Genomic DNA, 15,757 nt, shown 5'->3' on the forward strand with positions numbered 1-15,757 from the left:
AATAGTAAATAAACATTTTCTAACAAAAAGTGCAAAGTAAGTAGAAAAAAAGAAAAATGCACAAAGAACTTGTATGGAGATTTTTCCATCGACAGACTTTCCCCTGACCTTCTTTTCTCTGTAAATTAAGGGTGCACACTATTGCTGAAAAACACAATCACTACTTAGCAGTCAGATGTCCGTATGCACAAATGCACAGATCCCTAAACAAGACCATATCTTCAGATGAAACTTTTTTCAAATTTGAACTAGCACCTCATGACTACACCACGTTATGTACGAGAAGCTGCAAAAGACAAAGGCACAAGTGGAATGTACAAAACATGGTGACATAAATTTTTAAGTAAATATAATGGGCGATATATTGCGTCACCAAAAATGATTGAGGTCATGTACATATATTGTGCGATAAGTCGATATATTGATTATTGCGACAGGCCTAACTAGGCCTACCCTAAATCTAGTCTTACTCCATAATAAACCCAGAGCCTGGCTTATATCTGCTTTATATGACCCTTGAGGGTTCTTATACAACAAAGATTGTTATTTTAGTAAAAGTTTCTTTCAAACAACTGTAAATACAGGTTTTAGCAGGGGTTTTAAACGTCTCATTAATTATACAAGTTAGTCAGTATACGTTTTTCGGCAAACAGTTGCTAACTAGTAGCTGTAAGGAGCTAACCATAACAACAGTAAGCTGCTCGAGTGATTTTTATTTGGAGGGTGGTCTGTCCATAAAGCAGAACAAAATAGGCTAGTATTGTTTTTATGTGCCACTTTATTATAGATTTATTTATCACAAATATGTGAGAGGAATCTTTAGTGTTTTGTTTAAAAAGTCTCACATAGATGATGTTTCATAATTGGTGGCGTTAATAGTGACAATTTGCAGTCCTATAATTTGCATTGCATGAAACAAACAGATTTTGTCCCTGAAAATGTACTTTACATTTACATATTATAAATATTAATTAAAAAAAAAATCTTAAAAATGCTAAAAACAAACAACAACTATAGGCCTAGTTGTCATTACAATATGCCTTTTAATCATGACTGTTGCTTTGTCTTTGTTCCTGTGTACACTATTCATAAATCATAGTAGCTGACTTTTGAACTCTCAAAAATATGTAAAAGAGCCTTTTTTGTATTCTTTCGTTTCATAACTGTAGACTGCACATCTAATCATTTGTCATAGTATCTTCTCCCTCTTCTGCATGTATTAGTTCTCAGTACTATTGCTGTGTCTTCATCTTTTAAGTACACATGCATGTATATATGTGCCAGTGCATATAGATCTGCGAACGTGAGCCTGCTGCTCCTCCCTTCCCTCCCTATCTGTTAAGGCTAAGTGTAATTTTGTGACTGCTAGGCAACCATCTCTGTGTGTTGTGTTTTGGTCCTGAAGTAAAAAGGCAATAATGAGTTTGATGCTGGGGGCATTAAAGTTCCTGTCACCAAACACAATTATCACGTAGAGCTGGAGAAACATTATTCAGATTCAGAGATAAAAGCAGGCAGTGTGTGTCCTTGAAGGATTGCACCCTTTAATATAAAGAATTTTTCATTTGCTTTCTCTTCAGTTCAAAGCAGAACCTATAACCGTCTTAAGAGCAAGCTGTGTTGCTCTTCACCTGTTGAAGCTGATGTGTGAAGCTATTGTTGCAAAAATAGCACAGCTGTCTGCAGATTTCCTGTTTATATCAAAGCAGTCGTCATGAGTACAGAAAATGAGTAGTAGTAAAGTACAGGCAAAGGAAGAAGGAAAGAAAAGAAAGACATAAAACAGAATAGCCAAGTATGTGGAAATGTGTTCAAGGGTTTTTTCTTTTCGTCTTTTAAACCTGTAAAAAAAGGAGACAGTTGGATTTTGAAAAATTGAGAAATGAGAAAAGTTACTACATAAAACTTTCTGAAAGTCACTAAAGATTTTAATGAAGATCATTTAGAAGAGTTTTCATCAGTGATCTCACACTTTTAGGTTTAACCCAATTACGCCTCTATTGAGGAGAACAGGGCTAGTCGACAGGGAAGAAAATGAGTAGTTATACATTTATTATTATTAATAAATAACAACAACAACAACAATAACAAAATTTATAGTAATAATAATTATAAGATGATTTGTTGGCTAAAACAATGGTTTATATATATATATATATATATATACAGTATATATATATTTGATATATATGTATTGAATTGATTTGTGTCTAACATTTTCCTGAAAATCTGTAATAGGCTTGTTCAGTGGCAGGTTCCATTGTGACAGCTTACTCCATAGACCAATAATGTGACAACATTCCCCACAAAAACTGTGTTAAAGGATTGGTTCACTTCCAGAATGAAAATATCCTGATAATTTACTCACCCCCATGTTATCCAAGATGTTCATGTCTTTCTTTCTTCAGTCGAAAAGAAATGATGGTTTTTTAGGAAAACATTCCAGGATTTATCTTCATATAATGGACTTCAGTGGCGGCCAATGGGTTGAAGGTCTAAATAGCAGTTTCAATGCTGCTTCAAAAAGGGCTCTACATGATCTCAGACCAGGAATGAGGGTCTTATCTAGCGAAACAACTTTCTTTGCATGTTCGCTTTGTAAACAGTGGGTCGGTACTTCTGCATACGTCACACGTGACCTTTCCAACATGATTACGTAATCCGTGAGGTCAAGCTAGTGCAAGATGAGCTTTTGTGTTTTTTTATTTTTTTAAGAAAGTGAGCGATCTTTTCGCTAGATTAGACCCTTATTCCTGGGCTGGGATCATGTAGAGCCCTTTGAAGCTGCATTGAAACTGCAATTTGGACCGTCAACCCTTTGGCCGCCACTGAAATCCATTACATGTAGAAAAATCCTGGAATATTTTTCTTTAAAAACCTTCATTTCTTTTCAACTGAAGAATATAAGACATGAACATCTTGGATGACATGGGGGTGAGTAATTTATAAGGAATTTTTCATTCTGGAAGTGAACTAATCGTTTAAATAATGTTTTTCCCCCCCAGTAACAGTGGAAGTGTTCATTTTTAATTAATGTTTCTTAACCCTTCGTTCCTTATGCGACCAGATCGTAAATTCTTGATTGCCAACGCCCAGATGAAGAACTGTGGGATCATCTACTGCAATGAGGGCTTCTGCCAGATGTTTGGTTTCTCACGGGCGGAGATCATGCAGCAGTCCTGCATGTGTCAGTTCCTGGTGGGGCCGGGCACTATGAAGAGCGCCCTGGCACAGCTGGCACAGGCCCTGCTCGGGTCAGAGGAGCGCAAGGTGGAGATCCTGTACTACTCTAAGGAAGGTATGCTGGGCTTAGCGAGGTTTTCACTCACTTTTCACTCACCCACATATGGCTGATGTTTTGATAGACTTGAGCAGATGCAAAATGTTCAGTTTTTCACCATCTCTTTCCACGCTGACAGCTACTTTCAGTTGTATGAGAAAGTGGTTTGGCATTGTGCTGACATTCACATCATTACTATAGCAACCGATGCAGATACACCAGACACTGATGACACTGTCTGAACAGCGCATTTCACTTCAACAATAATGAACACAGTATGGAAAGCAAAATCAGAATTGTGAAGTTTGAGTCTATTGACAAACCCAAACACAGAAAATAAACCAGTGTCAAACTATTTCCCATGTCTTTAATATGGCAGCTGTATGAATAAAAGTCCACCTTTTCATTAAAAACAAAATGTCTTTTTGACACCACCTTTCCATCTATTTATTTATTTCCATCTTTTCATTGTTTGTTTTCTCCAGAGTATGCATGTGCATTAGCTGGAGTTTGTAAGTCAATTTTAAAAGCTTTTTGTTGTCAGATTTTAAATATATAATTTAAATTGAATCTTTTAGAGGTTTCACCCCTTTTAAGTATACTTAAAAAAAAAGTTTTTTATACTTTTTTTTGGCAGTAAGAACATTTATAATGTTTCCACAAAAATATTAAGCAGCACAACTGTTTTCAACATTTGTTGTAGAAATGTTTCAGTAGAATGTTTCTTGAGCACCAAATCAGAATATTAATTTGAATGATTTCTGAAGGATCACGTGGCGCTCAAGAAGAGTAATGACTGCTAAAAATTCAATTTTGCTTTACAGGAATAAATAGCATAAAATATATGAAATAAATAGAAAACGGTTATTTTAAAAAATCATACAAACTCTTTAACAGTAGTGTACATAGAAAAAGCTTCCCAGAGTTGTTTCCAATATGACTTGCCTAACTGGAGCTTAGAAGCAGGTTTTTATTGAGAACTTTTGAATAGTTACCAGCATTTCACTGTAAACACACTCAGTGACCATATCTACACATCATCCTGTGATGTTATCTTCAGTTTCAGACACTCTGTTTCATTACATTCACACATAGACATAAACACATAGAGTAACTCTTTGGTGGAATGGCTTAAAGGGATAGTTCACCCAAAAATGAAAATTCTGTCATTAATTACTCAGCCTCATGTCGTTCCAAACCCGTGAGACCTTTCATCTTAGGGAACGCAAATTAAGATATTTTTTATGAAACCTGAGAGCTTTCTGACCCTGCATAGACAGCAACTCAACTACCACGTTGAAGGCCCAGAAAGATAGTTAGGACATCATTAAAATAGTCCATGTGACATTAGCGGTTCAATCGTAATGTTATGGACGTCGTTAAGCCAGTGTTTGTGCATGTGTAGCTCAGCTAGAAAGTAGACAGGTGTTCCTTCAGCCCAGGAAGCGGTGTGCTGATAACATTACCATGACAACAGGACTCCAGAGACTTGCACGCCTATCACTAAACGAATGCACTGAGCTCAGATGCACGCATAGGCTGACATGCACACGCTCACACGTGCTGCCGTCCCTCTGTTCTTTTTATCCATCATATATTTTTAGTGGATACAGCGTACCGAACTATGTCACGGTTGAGCTGGAGACTGAACAGCACCTTTGTGTGTGTGTGTGTGTGTGTGAGGGCAGGGTCTATATTTAGAGTGGTTGATGGCCTGCTTTAGTCAAGAGCTGAGGGGGGTCTGGCTGACTTTAATCATGCTGTTCTTTCTCCGGTTTTTCTGTCCTCCTTCCAGTCACTCCTTTCTCATTCCTGCGACTCTTCCTCGCTGCTCTGCGTTTTCTTTACTTTGGTTTCATCGTTTGTCTCCTTTGTTGCCTTTCTGTTCATTGTCGTGTCTGGGTTAAAAGTACAACACATGATGTTTTGATTTCTCTCGAGCAGTGTGTCATAAAGAGAGTTTATCATTAAAGCCTCATAGTCAAAATATAAGTGACCTCTACATGTTCTCTGCGCATCTGTGTGTTTGTCTGAGAGGTTTGGAAAGTAGGGAGTTTAACCAATTAGAAATGATCCTCAGGGGTGAAATCACTCGTACATGAACCGGGTGTGGATGTTAAAAGATACAACTGCTGTCATCTGAATTAGTAGATTGACTTTAATTTGAGATAAAAACATCCACACAAGCTTTTCATCTACTCTACTGTTTAATCTGTTTGGGCTGGGTAAGATTTTTGAAATAAGCCTTTGCCAGGCTGCATTTATTTGATAAAAAATACAGTAAAAATAGTAATATTGTGAAATATTATTACAATTTAAAATACCTGTTTTCTATTTGTATATATTTCAAAGTGTATTTTATTGCTGTGATGACAAAGCTGAATTTTAAGTATCATTACTCCAGTCACATGATCCTTCAGATATCATTCTAATATGCCGATTATTTCTCAAGAAACATTTATTTGTATTATTATCAATGTTGAAAACAGTTGTGCAGCTTAATATTTTTGTGGAAACAGTTTTACTTTTTTTGGGGGGGGGGATTATATGATGAGTAGAAAGTTTAACAGCATTTAAACCTTCAGAACAGAACGGAACAGCATTTATGTGGATTTTTTGGTAACATTATGAATGTCTTTACTTACTTTTGATCAATTTCATGCATCCTTACTTAATAAAAGTAATAATTTCACAGACAAGGAAGGTTGTCCAAAACTATTTTAGTGGGTCAACAAACATACACAAAATACATTTGTCATTATCTAGAGTGAGTTGTTAGTTTATGTTTGTGTGTGTGTGTGTTTGTGCGCGTTTTTGTGACAAATGAGGATTTGTATAATGACAAGGGTATAACATAGGTATTACAAGGAGAAGGTGACTTTTCAGGACATTACCCCATGTCCCCACTTTTCAAAACGCTTATAAATCACACAGAATGGAGTGTATTGAAAATCTGAAATAGTTTCCTGTGAGGGGTAGGTTTAGGGGTAGGGTTGGTGTAGGGCAATAGAATATACGGTCTGTACAGTATAAAAACCATTACGCCTATGGGATGTCCCCACTTTTCACAAAAACATAGCTGTGTGTGTGTGTGTGTGTGTGTGTGTGTAACCCTATAGATAGTAAGAAATTTGCAGAATGCATGGATGGATAGATAAATGTTTAAAATTGTATTTGCTGAAAATAGGGTGGAAATGGGGAATGACATTATGATTTTATTTTCTTTTTCATTCTTTTACTTTTATTTGTAGTAGTGCTAATGACAGCGCTCTTTAAACTAGAAATATTTTTAGAATGAGTTGTAGATTTTTAAACTTTTTAAATATGTAGATAAATATGGGAACTTTATATCAACATCACGTAAAAAAAATTACACAGACCCTGAAGGAATGTGTAACAGCAGTCCATGGTCTCCCCTATTTGATAGATTTATGTTTCCTCATAATCATGGATTTCAGACCCCCCGAACTGCAGCACCTGTGTGTGGGAGTCTTATTGTGTGTTTGTGTAAGTGTGAGTGTGTTTGGACTACTCGCAGCCCTCACATTGGTATTTATAACAGCTCTTCGTGAAAACTAAACTATACTTGTGCTGTATTTTGTACTCAAACGTCTCTGCTTGCTGACGTCTCTGTCACTCGGTTCATTCTCTTTCTCTCCTGTGTGTGTGTCTGTCTCTCTGCCTTTCAGGGACATGTAGGCCATGTTTGGTTGATGTCGTTCCAGTAAAGAATGAGGAAGGAGTCATAATCATGTTCATCCTAAACTTCCAGGAGCTTTTAGACCCATCCACGAAAAAAGGTGGCATCAAACAGCGAATGACACCCAGCTGGCTACGGGCAGGTGCGTGTCCCCCCTTTCTCTGTGTGTGGGAGAGATTCTGGCCCTTTCTGTAACAGCCTTATAAGGTAAACACATTGACTGCTGTGCTTGGTGTGACGGTCCATGTGTAGGTGTAGCCAGAGGCAGCATTTGATAAAGGTGGTGTCAAATTTTAGTTGCAGAGTGTTTATGTATGTATGTGTGTGTGTGTGTGTGTGTGTGTGTGTGTATGCCTGGCCCCCAGTGTTGCTTTAACTTTTATATTAGAAACTATGAGATATTTTGCTGACATAACTATAAATTTAAAAATAATAATAGTAATAATAATAATAAAGTAAATATACTTGAACGTTTCTTAATGTATGAAGTTCTTTTTATTTGTTTTTACATCTATAAATGATTATCATTATATTTAATTATAAATGGACAATTACATTTTTAGAATGAATTAAAAAAATGCATATGCAAATATGAATAGGTTATTAATAATAATAATAATAATTGTTATCGTTATTAATTAAATATTTCATTATATTTCATAAATATTTCACGTTATGAAATGTAGTTTTACATGTATTACTAGTAATGTATATAATGCATAAGCTTTGTTTTTAAATATATAAATGTTTATTATTCAATTGTTAACAATACTTTTAAAATATTTGTATTAATCACATATTTTTAATTAAAAAAAATTTTTTTTATAACAATAAATTTCTACAAATAAAATTGAATGTACTGTATATAAATAAATAAACATAGTAAAAATTAATTATTCTTTTTTATTAGTAGTAGTAGTAGTAGTAGTACGTTTATTTATCCAATAAATTTGATATTGATCAAATATCAAATGCAACACTCCATTTATTACAGGCAGCATCTTAGGTTGTTAACAATTTATTTACCAGCCCATTTCCATACCTTAGTTATCTAGTATATTATGTAGGAAAGAAAAATCATGAAAGATCTCCTATACAGCAATGTATTTTAAATGGAGAGAAAATGTCTTCTCCTGCTTCATAGGTTTTCTTCCAGAGAAAAGGCCCTAGTAGTCTCAAATGTGTCTTCCCTAAAGTTTGACAGAGATCTCATCAGTATCTCGCACTGAGCTCAGATTGGTCTGGTATGATTAAAAGCACTTCAAGACCAGAAAGACAAGAACTTAGTGCTGGGCGGTATGACCAAAAATTTATATCACGGTATTTTCCGAAATTATACCGGTTTCACGATCATAACAAAAATAAACACCGGTATTCGGTATGAACCGGTATACCGCCCAGCACTACAAGAACTCACCAGTTATGTCTCCTGAGCTTTGAGCAAAAACATAATCCCCTTGGATTATTTAACCTTATGTTTGTGTATCAGGTCAGAAACGTAAGATGAGGCTGCGAATGCCCTCTCTCCGTGTCAAGCGGCAGCCGTCCCTCCCTAAGGACCACTTTGAGGGAGTGGTGGTGGACTACCTACAGGTACATGTGTGCGTATGTGACACACATCTGAGTTCATATTGCCACAGACACATCATCTACAGCTCCCCTCTGTGTCCTGCAGCCCTCTCATGAGGAGGTGGCTTTGAAAGACCTCCAGATGTCTCCAGACAGCTGTTTGAAATCAGAGACCCAGGCCCTGATTCAGCAGACCCCCTCCACATGCAGCTTCTCATCCCCACTCACACGGCCCTCAGACGGGCTAGAGCTCAGCGGACCCCCTCTCAAACACAGCCACTCCAGAGAGAGTGTGCACAGCCTGCGCCGGGCCTCCTCGCTGCACGACATCGACGGCATGAGGGACCAGAGGAGCGGTATGAGTGTTTGTGCTTGCACTCCTCTAGTTCCTAGTGTAAACAACATACTGTCACAAACATTGATTGTGTGCAAAACTTTATTATTTATACATTATCAGACAGTACTGCTAAGGCAAGTTTGAGTTTAATGTCGGTGTAACATCCTGTCTTTGTGTGGTTTGCTGGTTGATTGAAAAATAAAGATGACATCTCATCCTAGTAAAAAAAGTAATATATTTAAAATACATTTATTTCGTACATGAATTATTTGAACATATAGTTAAAATCTATTAACATATTTACTGACATATCGCTCGAGACTTATTGATATAAAAATTATAATTCAACTTTATTTTGGAGTACTACTTGTGTTCACTGCACATTTCTTAATATTAAGCCTAAAATTGGACTTCAGCACTACTTCCGCTCAATTATAGTGCAAGTACAAAATTAGCTGTTCCAGTTTAGCAGACTTAAAGTATACCAGTTTAGTATACCAAAAATACAATTACAGAGTGTTTTTATTAAGTACATAAATATGTAAATGTATTTGTAGTATACTTAGCATGAAATAAATGTATTTTAGTATATTTATTTTTCACTAGGGATATCACAGATAAAAGAAGTTTATTTAGATTTTTTTTAATTCAACTTGTGATTCTGTTTACCAAGTAATAGTCATCAAATATACTCTTGGATCCCTAAAACTCACTCGCATTTGTTCTAGATCATCAGATGTTTTGTAATGGGGATATAAAATGCTAAACATGGGTTCATGTATAAAATGACCACTTGGATTATTTAACCTTATGTTTGTGTATCAGGTCAGAAACGTAAGATGAGGCTGCGAATGCCCTCTCTCCGTGTCAAGCGGCAGCCGTCCCTCCCTAAGGACCACTTTGAGGGAGTGGTGGTGGACTACCTACAGGTACATGTGTGCGTATGTGACACACATCTGAGTTCATATTGCCACAGACACATCATCTACAGCTCCCCTCTGTGTCCTGCAGCCCTCTCATGAGGAGGTGGCTTTGAAAGACCTCCAGATGTCTCCAGACAGCTGTTTGAAATCAGAGACCCAGGCCCTGATTCAGCAGACCCCCTCCACATGCAGCTTCTCATCCCCACTCACACGGCCCTCAGACGGGCTAGAGCTCAGCGGACCCCCTCTCAAACACAGCCACTCCAGAGAGAGTGTGCACAGCCTGCGCCGGGCCTCCTCGCTGCACGACATCGACGGCATGAGGGACCAGAGGAGCGGTATGAGTGTTTGTGCTTGCACTCCTCTAGTTCCTAGTGTAAACAACATACTGTCACAAACATTGATTGTGTGCAAAACTTTATTATTTATACATTATCAGACAGTACTGCTAAGGCAAGTTTGAGTTTAATGTCGGTGTAACATCCTGTCTTTGTGTGGTTTGCTGGTTGATTGAAAAATAAAGATGACATCTCATCCTAGTAAAAAAAGTAATATATTTAAAATACATTTATTTCGTACATTAATTATTTGAACATATAGTTAAAATCTATTAACATATTTACTGACATATCGCTCGAGACTTATTGATATAAAAATTATAATTCAACTTCAAAACTTTAAATCATCAGATGTTTTGTAATGGGGATATAAAATGCTTAACATGGGTTCATGTATAAAATGACCAAGGAAAACACAGTTTCTCTCAGACAGTACTTGTAATAAACATTTAGTGCAAACAAAGCCATCATTCATGAAAAAAGTTATTTTACATGAGGTTTTCTTTCTTCACGAGTTTTCTTCTCCATAGAAATCCTTTAAAAGGAACTGCTTTCAAATTGCAACTATCAAACACAGAATTTCTCTTAAACCTGAGTTTGTCTACAAGTAAAAGAAGGATGCTATAATCAAAAGACAAAACATTATAATGTAAGGGTTTAACATAGAAATATTGTTGGATTAGTTTTTTTGGCAGAAAATAATATTTATTAAAAGGAAAATCTAATTTTCACATCTTTATACTGTAAAGAAAGATTTTTTTTTTGCAAGGATGCTTTATTGATTGAAATTGATCAAAAGTGACAGTATACCGTTTATCAAAGAATCCTGAAAAAGTGTATCAGCACAACTGTTTTCAACACTGATAACAAAAAGAAATGTTTCTTTAAGCACCAGATCAGCATATTAGAATGATTGCTGAAGCATCATGTGACATTGAAGACTGAAAATTCAGCTTTTTTATCTTTTTACATTTTAAAATATATTAATAGAAAACATTATTTAAAATTGTAATAATAAACATAAAAGAGATATAAATATATAAGAGATTGTGTGATATAAACTAGCAATTCATTTTAAGAAATGAACTTAAAAGTAAAGCTAAAGCTATAATTTCGATGGAATTCCAACTTCCATAGTTTGACTTTCCAATGTGGCGCAAAATATTCGGTCTTCCATAGATACTGTGCCAGTATATTAACCAACTTGAGCTGTTTCCCTATAACAGCCTTCTACAGTGGAGAAACACATCAACATTATTGTCTGTATCCTTGGAGGAATTGTTAGTGAATCTTGGTTCTTTCTTGTTCTTGGTGGGACCGACTTTGTTAGTCACGTCATATGTCTGACTGAGCATTTAGATATGTGAAATATGAGCGGGGGCCCCCAGCCGGGATGGAGCAGAATGGATACTTGTCAGCTTAATACTGCACGTGGCCCCGTTTGATTGTCTCTCTGGTCTCTGCTGTGATTAAACTCAACCATTAGCATTGAACAGAAGTACCATGACCGAGTACAGGATGTGCTTTCAATGGAAATTAAGTGTTATATTTGAATTTATCCTTGATTACATAATAAGTCTGATTAAAACCTATTAGCCTAAAATAGCAAAGCATAGCTAGTATCCTTTTCTAATGGAGTTTGTGGAACAACTCCAAAAAGCAACACAAAGCGCTCCATTTGGACATGTTAAATTGCAACATTTAAGTCTCTGGGTGTCCAGAATAAGGCTTGTTGGTTCCCCGGTGAAATGGCCACATGTGGCGGCCTGACAGGCCTATTTCTGTAGCTGTATTCCTAATCAATGCTTTACCCACAGCCACCCCTGATGTGCCCGCAGCTATGCATGTGTGTGCACATAAGCTCTAAGCATAAGCGTATGACTCATAGGTCTAAATTAACACTTTTTAATTATTATTGCATACACAAACTGTGATATTACTCTCACTGTAATTGGCAGACACATGCAGGATGGTAGTGCAAGGCACATGGCATGACATTGTTTTAATCAAACACCGTAATGATGTATTTTGATGGCTGATTTAATTGGTGTAATTTTTATTTTTCAGATCTGAAGCCCAGTCACTTGAACTCCACCTCAGACTCTGATCTGATGCGGCACCGCATCCCTCAGGTGACGATATCCTTCGGCTCAGACCATCTCAGACCACCTTCCCCCACAGAGATTGAGATCATAGCGCCCAGCAAGATTAAAGACCGCACACAGAACGTCTCGGAAAAGGTCACTCAAGTCACGCAGGTAATATAAAAAGTACTTGACAGCTGATCCTCGTATTTCATGCAAGTGTATATACCAGATTCAGGATATTGTTCCTTAGCTTTTTGTTCACTTAATGAGGCCTAGAGATTTAGTAATTTAACCTTATTTATTTATGGTGTTGTCAATATACAACTTGAGATTAAAAAAAAATCCAAATAATTGTAGATTGTAGAAACTTCAGTAAGGTACAATTTAGAGAGATAGTTCACCCCAAAATGAAAATTTGATGTTTATCTGCTTACCCCCAGCGCATCCAAGATGCAGGTGACTTTGTTTCTTCAGTAGAACACAAACAGAGATTTTTAACTGCAGTTGCAGTCTGTCAGTCCTATAATGTCAGTGGATGGGAATCACGGCTTTGAGAGTCATAAAACATGCACAAACAAAACCAAATTAAACCCTGCGGCTCGTGATGATACATTGATGTGTAAAGACACAAAACGATCGGTCTGTGCAAGAAACTGAACAGTATTTATATCGTTTTTTACCTCTGATTTTCACCGCAATGTCTGAACTGTCCTGAGTGCCTTTGCGTCTTCTTCTTCAGCCTGCGCGTGAGGCTTCTTCTTCTTCTTCTTGCTTTACGGCAGATTGCAGACTTATAAGTGCATTACCGCCACCTATCTCTCAAATGGACCATTGACACTCTATCTACAATCTCACTTGGGAGTGCAATGGTCCATTTGAGAGATAGGTGTCCTTGCAGATAGTCTCTTGAAGCATCTTGGAGACGTTGCCACAGTTCTTCCGTATTTAGTCTGTCTCAGTTTGTTCTGTTCTGAAAATACTAGTGTTCTAATAACTTTGGCCACCACTATATATGTATATAATATTATGTAATATTTTTCTGAAATATATACATGCATGTGTGTGTATTTATATATACATATATAAATGTATATATATACATAAAAATACACTGTACACACTCATATATTATGTACACAAACACTTTTGTTTTGGATGCGATTAATCGCGATTTAATGTTTGACATCACTAATATATATAAATATTAGTGCTGTCAATCGATTACATTTTTTTTACTAATTAATCGCGAATAATTCCACCTAAAATTAAAGTTTTTAAATATACTTTTATATTGCAATAATTTCACATTCAATCTTCAAATTAATGTACAACCAACATAAAGACAGTATATTTTTAATATTTGTTTAATGACATCTTTTTTTATGACTGAAGGCCAGTATCAATGATACCAATACTGATTTCTCTATAAAACTGCTCCCCCCCCCCCAATATTTAACCATTGACTATAGCCATTCAACATTGCAGTATAATTGAGAGCTATCAATTTTAACATTTATTAGACTTCAAAAAATTACTTATAATTTAAGTGAACTTAAAACAATCTTCACATAAACCCATTATAATAAATGTCATATTTACCTCTGCCCTTCAGCAGAAATATACAGAAATTGAAATTGAAGTTATCAAACACTAAATTCTAAATTAAATATTGGCCTAGATGAATCCTTAAAGCTATAAAAGTTTATTTTTTCCTCTTTTTTTTTTCTTTGTCCTTTGATTAATAGACATCACAGCAGTTGGTTATTAGGTTATTTTGGCTGTTATTTCTTTAAGAGCTGCCGCTGCTGAACGTGACGCGGATCTGAGATGCATCATATTTTCTCTCAACTCTTTTGACCTTTTCTGACCCACTTCAGGTCTTAAAGTCTCTATTAATGAGCTGACAAGTTAAATCGGGTGTGTTAGATGAGTGAGACAGTGCTTGGCTACAGGACAGTTTTGAAAACCATTTCAGACACATGTTCAATATAAAATATATTACATGTATGCACAGTTTTAAGGCAGCTTTAATCGCCTTTTTGGTCATTTCATGACTTAACTAACCACGACATTGCATGCACGTATTTTATTTTGCACTTTGATATGAAAGGATACCGGCTACAGCGCGCGCGGCGCCTTTGTGCGTGCAATTTTTTCCCGTGAACGCTCGACTCACACCTATGGTAAGCCAGGTTCACATGTACGCTATAGAGAAATCGCGTTTACATACAATGATGAACAGAACCAGACCAGACTAGCGGAAGAAGTACCTGTGAAATGATAGGAAATATTTATGTACAAAGTAATTTTTTGTATATTTTCATCTCTACTAATATTGAACATAGGCAGATTCCACGTCTTTATCATACTTTAATGTAATTGTTAATTACATGGACAGCATTTCAGCATACCAACCCCATTGTGTATATATCATTTATTACACAAATAACTTTTATGTACACAAATAAGTGCTGGTTTATAATATTCAATTAGCTTTGAGTAATTTAATTTCCAATGATCGGTCTGTGCAAGAAACTGAACAGTATTTATATCGTTTTTTACCTCTGATTTTCACCGCAATGTCTGAACTGTCCTGAGTGCCTTTGCGTCTTCTTCTTCAGCCTGCGCGTGAGGCTTCTTCTTCTTCTTCTTGCTTTACGGCAGATTGCAGACTTATAAGTGCATTACCGCCACCTATCTCTCAAATGGACCATTGACACTCTATCTACAATCTCACTTGGGAGTGCAATGGTCCATTTGAGAGATAGGTGTCCTTGCAGATAGTCTCTTGAAGCATCTTGGAGACGTTGCCACAGTTCTTCCGTATTTAGTCTGTCTCAGTTTGTTCTGTTCTGAAAATACTAGTGTTCTAATAACTTTGGCCACCACTATATATGTATATAATATTATGTAATATTTTTCTGAAATATATACATGCATGTGTGTGTATTTATATATACATATATAAATGTATATATATACATAAAAATACACTGTACACACTCATATATTATGTACACAAACACTTTTGTTTTGGATGCGATTAATCGCGATTTAATGTTTGACATCACTAATATATATAAATATTAGTGCTGTCAATCGATTACATTTTTTTTACTAATTAATCGCGAATAATTCCACCTAAAATTAAAGTTTTTAAATATACTTTTATATTGCAATAATTTCACATTCAATCTTCAAATTAATGTACAACCAACATAAAGACAGTATATTTTTAATATTTGTTTAATGACATCTTTTTTTATGACTGAAGGCCAGTATCAATGATACCAATACTGATTTCTCTATAAAACTGCTCCCCCCCCCCCAATATTTAACCATTGACTATAGCCATTCAACATTGCAGTATAATTGAGAGCTATCAATTTTAACATTTATTAGACTTCAAAAAATTACTTATAATTTAAGTGAACTTAAAACAATCTTCACATAAACCCATTATAATAAATGTCATATTTACCTCTGCCCTTCAGCAGAAATATACAGAAATTGAAATTGAAGT

The 15,757-nt window shown here is 35.9% G+C and overlaps 1 protein-coding gene across 2 annotated transcripts in view; it reads left to right on the top strand.

The window, feature by feature from the left end:
* The window catches only part of kcnh6a (potassium voltage-gated channel, subfamily H (eag-related), member 6a), a 46,158-nt gene that overhangs the window by 4,049 nt on the left and 26,352 nt on the right, over window positions 1–15,757 (top strand). The window contains exons 2-6 of one of the 2 annotated variants that reach the window (XM_016269118.1): window positions 3,068–3,298; window positions 6,970–7,122; window positions 8,470–8,573; window positions 8,656–8,905; window positions 12,215–12,405. In XM_016269118.1, coding sequence (XP_016124604.1) covers window positions 3,068–3,298; window positions 6,970–7,122; window positions 8,470–8,573; window positions 8,656–8,905; window positions 12,215–12,405 — 929 coding nt within the window. Of the gene's footprint in view, window positions 1–3,067; window positions 3,299–6,969; window positions 7,123–8,469; window positions 8,574–8,655; window positions 8,906–9,719; window positions 9,816–9,897; window positions 10,148–12,214; window positions 12,406–15,757 lie in introns of those variants that run through there. The other variant, XM_016269119.1, reaches the window with a different exon arrangement.

This window comes from Sinocyclocheilus grahami, unplaced genomic scaffold (genome assembly GCF_001515645.1).
Source record: "Sinocyclocheilus grahami isolate Dianchi unplaced genomic scaffold, SAMN03320097.WGS_v1.1 scaffold49.1, whole genome shotgun sequence".
NCBI classification, from domain to species: domain Eukaryota; kingdom Metazoa; phylum Chordata; class Actinopteri; order Cypriniformes; family Cyprinidae; genus Sinocyclocheilus; species Sinocyclocheilus grahami.